The sequence below is a fragment of the Prunus persica genome, chromosome G3 (genome assembly GCF_000346465.2).
Source record: "Prunus persica cultivar Lovell chromosome G3, Prunus_persica_NCBIv2, whole genome shotgun sequence".
NCBI classification, from domain to species: Eukaryota; Viridiplantae; Streptophyta; class Magnoliopsida; order Rosales; family Rosaceae; genus Prunus; species Prunus persica.
The window spans coordinates 21,489,177-21,495,850 of NC_034011.1; the positions used below are offsets into that span (position 1 = coordinate 21,489,177).

General features: G+C 37.6%; 1 protein-coding gene across 1 annotated transcript; it reads right to left on the minus strand.

Moving 5' to 3' along the window:
- On the minus strand, positions 1,438 to 6,315 carry LOC18782566 (zinc finger CCCH domain-containing protein 3). Its single transcript, XM_007215291.2, has 7 exons — positions 5,832 to 6,315; positions 4,977 to 5,146; positions 4,649 to 4,702; positions 3,747 to 3,863; positions 3,348 to 3,641; positions 2,317 to 2,574; positions 1,438 to 2,171 (listed from the first exon to the last, which is right to left on the minus strand). Exons 1-7 carry the CDS (start codon positions 5,971 to 5,973, stop codon positions 1,827 to 1,829), a joined length of 1,380 nt encoding a protein of 459 aa, XP_007215353.1. The 5' UTR covers positions 5,974 to 6,315; the 3' UTR covers positions 1,438 to 1,826.

The window sequence follows — 6,674 nt, forward strand, 5'->3', positions numbered from 1 at the left end:
ACCCTCATTCACCCCTCAATCCCATTTTCCCTGACCAATAAACGCCCCTTAAGGTTGCTTGGGAATGCTATTGTAACAAACACTTATGTTCATAAACGATTTTTTATTTATAGAAATGCTTCTAAAGAACGTTAATTTTTTTTATTGAAAATCGAAATGCTTCTCGATATAATGTAAAATAGTAATAATAAGTGGGTGCAAAGAGATATTTTGGGTGCGCATGTAAGAAATACAATTTGCTTTTGATCCAGAAGGCATTGTAGGTCCTCTAGACGACGTGGCGAGAACTGAAAGCGACAGCATGGACCATTATGCTAAGGCAAAAACCAGAAAATCAGCGCACAAACCAATCACGGGGCTACGCTTCCAAAATAAGCTTACCCGTCGCCTTGTTTGGTTTCTAGCTTCGGTTGCGTTTCGTTGCTTTGTTTGCGGGATTGCCACAAGCGCACGTTAGCATCAGCAGGGGCAGGGGCAGCTTTTTGGGGGTTTTAGTTTTGCGGGAAAGAAAAGTAGATGGTATCGTACGCAACCTGCGCAAAGAGAGATGGGGCTGCCGGTGACTTTGGTTGATAGCTTGCCTGCGCCAACGAGGGGTATAGTGGTAATTGTGGCAAAAGGTAGTTTGGTCGTTGTTAAATCATTGATCAGACGGTCGTGGTGAACAGAGAGTTTGACTGGTGCGGGGGATGATTAAATGCGCATGGTAGGTGTGGGACCCTATTTAATTGGATCACAGAGATTTTGGATGGAAATATTTTGATGCCGCTGTGTCACGTGACTCGGGACCTCTGTGCATGTGACCGTGTCTTGAGCATCATAAAGTCTATCATATAATTCATCCCGTAAAGAAAAAATATGTGTGTGATAAAATAAGTGGTTTTGTTTACTAATATTAAATTTTTAAATAATAAATTATTACAAAACATAGGTACCCCATATGTTTTCTTCTGTTGGTAAATTAGAAAGAGATAAAACTCTTAAACTATCCTAATTCTCTATTATTCACAATTTTTTGATTTCTCTAAACTTAAATCTACATCATTGCTATTAGCACTATAATATAGTAATCCTACACTCATTTCTATGTTATTTTTCTTCATCAGAAAGAAGTTCGTGATGATTATTTTAGAGTGCCAATAATAGCTCCTAGCCTTCAAAACATTTTCTCATTTCTTCTTCCCTATTGCCTCTTCCCCGTTATCGTTGTATAAAACGTGTCTGGCCCACATTCTTTAAGGGAGTAAAGGTACCCAACAAGGCCCAGCCAATGGCAATTTTGCACAAGAAGAAGACCCACCTAGCCCAAAGTGTCATCATAGACCGTATCAATCTCTGTTGTTTATGTATTTTTACTCCGCATCCATATCATCCACATTCTAACCATCTGATTTACATAACCAACAGCTTAGCCATTTCTTGTCACTTGTAAGAAAATGCAAGAAATCAATTTTTCACACCCAATAGCAATCAAAATTGAGGTTTATAAGCACAAACTTCCTTTGAACAAATAAAAACATCATCCAGTGAGCCAAACTGGAGAAAAGGTATCATCCAAATAAAAAGACAGTTTGAGGGATAGGGAATTTAAAAAGGAAAAAAGAAAGACGAATCTTAGAATTTTCCACCTGCGTTTTATTCACCACAAAAAAATGCTTTCCATGCCCCCCAGTTTTTGCTCATCAAATTTATCTCCAGAGAACCTATCCAACTCCGGAGATTCACAGGTGAAAATGGGGGGGGCAGGAGAGTGTGTATTAAATATTCCCTTTTAAGATACTGATATAAATAAAAAAAAGCAAAGTGCACCTAAAAAAAATCTGGCTTCAACCAGATTGGTCTTGTACGGGTTCTGAGGAAGTGGGAGAAGGTGGTACAGAACCAGCTTGTTCAGGGGAATCTTCAGCAGTTTTTGTATCTGAGTTCTCATACTTGTTGTTCACAGGTTTTTTGGCCCCATCAGGAAATTTTGAGGAGATGGAGGGGGAAGTCTCTAATCCATGGGCCACTGACCAGCTTCTGGGATAACTTAGGAGGGAGGAATCAAGTGGCAAAGCATTCATACCAAAATTATAGCCAGCAGAATGTTCCACAAACGGGTGATCGAATCTGCAAGTTGGTCCATACTTGCAGATTCCATACATGATGTAGTATGAACATGGTGGTTGCCCCTGCAAGTTGGCTAGTGTATTAAAAAAGAATACTGATAGAAGAACCATCGAAACAATTCTCTGAGTTGTTTATAAGAACTGAGCTGAACAGTGCACAAACCAACATGCACATCACTTTAATCTAGAAAATAGAAATAAAACTTACAGGTCTTGAGGGAAGCCCAAGTGGGTGTGTAGCTGATTCTGCAATCCTTTCTTTTGGGTGATGGTACTTGCAATCTATTCCATATTTGCAAGTCCCCGTGCTCATAAAATACCGGCATTCAGGTTGATCAGGCCTATGTGGGAGACTTGAGCTTGACAAGTGAACCTGTCCATTGGCAGCTGACTCCCCCCGAGTTCTAGAGTTGTATGTGAGGTTGGAGCCAAGAATTCCAGTGGAAGTCACAGGGCTAATGTTTCCCTATTAAACAAATAAAATATGAATTAGAAATAAAGAAAACTTGCAACAAATCCTCTTTAGTCCACAAAAAATTCAATCACTGAAATCACCAAAGATGCAAAATGTTAAGGCCTTTATGAGCAGCCATATCAACTTTAAAGAATAATGTAGGACATTGAAATTTGAATAATAAAGGGCATGAGACGTAGGACATGACAATGTTAGGCTGCAGCTTCCTTTGGTTTGGTTAAGACTCTAAAGCAACTCATAATTACATGCCAACATGAGGGGGAAAAAGAATGTAACAAACATTTCAATCCACCCATAGAACGCATTCACATAATGGGAAGGAAAATTTCTTCATAGCTAAGGATATAAAGAAGCAAGGAGCAGCATAGTTGACAATGACATCAGAGATTCTTAAAGACTTTGTACTTTCCACTGTTTTTGACAGATGACTGTCAATGACCCTTGAAGATCATATAAACTCTTCATACTAAACAATGCATCAGTGTGAAGTAAACTACATGATAAATTTTGAAGTGTCCTTGCCGCATTCCAAGCTGAAACCAAGACAATCTTATTCAAAAAGAAAAGAAAAGAAAAAAGATTGAAAAGGCTATAAAGCAGTTTCTTGTCATTTCTCCAAAAAATAAAAATAAAAACCAGCTTTAACAGAGTGTAATACCATATAAGCAGAGAAACCTTAGTGTTCCTCACGAATGTATGGCACTAATAGGAACATAAGATAGTAATGTCAGCGTTTTGTTATATTAAAGAGAAAAGACACTGACCACATATGTGTTCCATCCATGGGCAGGTACAATGCCTTGGGGCGGAAGAACAACAGGCATGTAAGAATGTGGAGATTGTAAACGTGGGCCTGATAAATATGGCGCTCTTGGAAATGACCATGCAGAAAGTCCACCTGCATAAGGTAGACCTGAAGAAGGCAAAACTGTGGAGCCTGCAGCTCCAAAAGCAGGTAAGACAGTGCCAAGTGACTGAGGCTGGGGATGATGAAACTTGCATGCAGGTCCAAACTTGCACGATCCAGTTCGCATGTAATAAGGACATGACTTTTCTTCCTGAGATTAATCAATCTAAAAATTGTTAAAATGGCGAGCACACTTATTCTCTGAAAGTCTAGTTGAGAACAACCCAGACTCAAGTGACAAAAGTAAGTCAAGAACCTGATGCATGGGGAGTCCTAAAATGTTGAATACGACTGGTCCAGCTCCACGCCTGTCCCTTGGATGATGGAATTTACAGGTTGATCCATATTTGCAAGTTCCTGTCTTCAGAAAATACTGCCACACAGAGTGCATACATTTGCTACAATCGTTAATATTAATATTAATCCGAGTGTGAAATTTTCTTTTACCCAATGAACCAACATCTCACAGACAAATAAAGGAATTAAAGGAAAAAAAGGTCTTATGTTTAACCCCATGTTAATTGAAACATGGGATTACGCCTACTACAATATTAGATGTAGGAAACAAATTTAACAAATACCCGTAAATAAAAAAATAAAGGAGCATCAGGTCATAACCAAATACAATATTAGAGTAGGAAACAACAACTGACTATAATCGGAATATCTTTAGAACAAGCTTGTTCTAGATATCATCATTCAACTTTCATGTTTCTTCTTAACCCTAAGAGATTCTCACACCGACAGTCTCCATAATAGTCAGCACTTGGATAATATAGTAGATACATTTTTTAAGAGGAATAACTTGTTAGATCTTATTAAACAAGTGACCAGTCTAATGTTCTGTTTGTTCCCAGGTCCACACCACTAGGATCAGCAATATATTTGATATTTCTCTTCATATCATATGATGATTCAAATCGCCAATTACATAATTTATACACCTAACAAACTTATATAAACTCAACCAAACAAAGTGTATCCAATGAACAAAACAATACCCCATTTTCGATCTTATTCTTATTCCTAGAAGTTCTAATCTTATATGACTTAGAAAACATCAAACGAAGGAAGCATACAAAGAAGGAAAGGAGGGAGAAGAATGAGTAAGAAAGAAGCTTCTTAATCAGCACAATCTGAACTAAATGAAAATCTTACCCCACAGTCAGGTTGTCCAACTCTTTCAGGGAGTTCTCCATTGTACTGAGCACCCTGCAGATATAATAATGTACCAGAAGTTTTAGTTCACTAATACCATTTGAGCCACACTCTGCATAGTTAAGAGCCAGAAAAGAAAAAAGAAAGAAGCTGTGTAGAAGCAATCAATAGAACTCCTCACAACACTCCAAGAAAATTGCAAAAGGCAAAGAAAGAAGCTGTGTCGAAGCAATCAATAAAACTCCTAGCAAGAGCCGCAACACTTCAGTCAAAATGCAATCACTCTATAGAAACCATGCATATCAATTAAAAGAACATTCTTAATTACCTGTGAACCATATTTAGGGTGATTAAAACGACAATTACTTCCATAACCACACAAACCAGTCCTCAAATAATATATGCAGTCAGGTTCACCAGGTCGATCAGGGTATGGGTTAGACTGAGCCACACCGCCCCCATCTTGATTATCGTTGATAGTCAACCGCCAAAATGCCTCTACAATGGATACAAGAAATAGATGTGTAAATTACATATGGAAATCAAATCTTCATTCCAAAGCCTCAATCTGCATTGTATAATCTATCAGAACTCCTCAAAAGAATTAACACGAAGTAGCAAAAGATTACAACTTCCGAAACGTGATACTAATAAAGCAGTAAACTAGGATCAACCAAATTTTCAATTGGTTCTGAAAGTGAACCCCAAAAAAAAAAGAAACTTTGAAGGCATAATGTGAAATCTCCAAACGAATCGAAAATTTACAACTAAACAATGATACAAAACAACATTCTTCAAAACCCCAATAAGAATCTGACTTGCATCAACATCATACTTCTTACCAACTAAATACCCACTGGTCACAAAAAGGTAAAGTTTTTAAACAACTGAACAAAATTCTGAATTTTCAACTAATACACTAAGAACAAACACAAATTCCTTGATAATCCACAATATGCATTGCACCTACCACTGGAGTTCTCCGAAACCATGAGAATATCAACACATCAACAAAACAGAGAATCAAAACAATTCAATACATTCCCAGAGTAAACCGACACATAACACATTGCACCGTCATGATCACAAAATATCATAACCATAACATAAGAGATATATTTCAATACAAAACCATCATCAGATCGTTATACTCCCAACTGGGTACATCAAAACGCGGTGTTACCTTCAACGTTGCCATCGGATTGATTCGGAACAGCATTCTTCTGGGCCTGCCGAGTGTCTGGCATCGGTAGCACAGAGGTTGTGTACACCCGGCCTTTGTTTTGCTTTGCTCTGCTTTTCTCAGTTTCGCCAATCAAACTCATAAAAAAAAGCTTCTGACTCTGTAAGGAAAATCACAGCAGCCGACTCCCAAATCTCAGAAATTTGCAACAAAAACAGACCCAAAAATCAAAATAAAAAGGCTGTGTGAATGTGATCAAAGACTGAAACTGGAGGAGATAGAAAAAAACAAAAAAGCTTTTGGAGCATAAAAAAAAGGGACTGAGAATCAGAGAGATATAACTCTGAAATCTAAATAAAATTATGGCTATGACAATGTGTTTCCTATTTGATATAAATTTTATTTATTTATTTTTTCTCCATGCTTTTTTTCTCTTTTCCTTTTCCAACTATATCAAAAAGGCCAAGGAACTGTTGGGGATCTTTGAATGTGAACCCGGAAAAAGTAAGTTTCATCCCCTCGTGTACGAATAATTAAATAGCTCCTTGCGTGAAAAGACATCTATGCCCACCACGTGTCGGGCTCTTATACTGCGTTATTTTGAGTAATTATGTTGGTTAATGACTTTGATTAATGCAGAAGCATGTTGTCAAAAACTAAAGCGCACAGGCCCATGCCATTATTTACTGCTTCATTCAGGCGATCAGGAATTTATTATCTGAAGAAAAAATAAATATTTCTTGGTCTGGTTTGGAAAAAGGAATTCAATGTGATATAATTGAATAAATCCATCACCGTTGGTTCATAAGCCTGTGATTTCATATTGATCGTTGGATTCAGAAT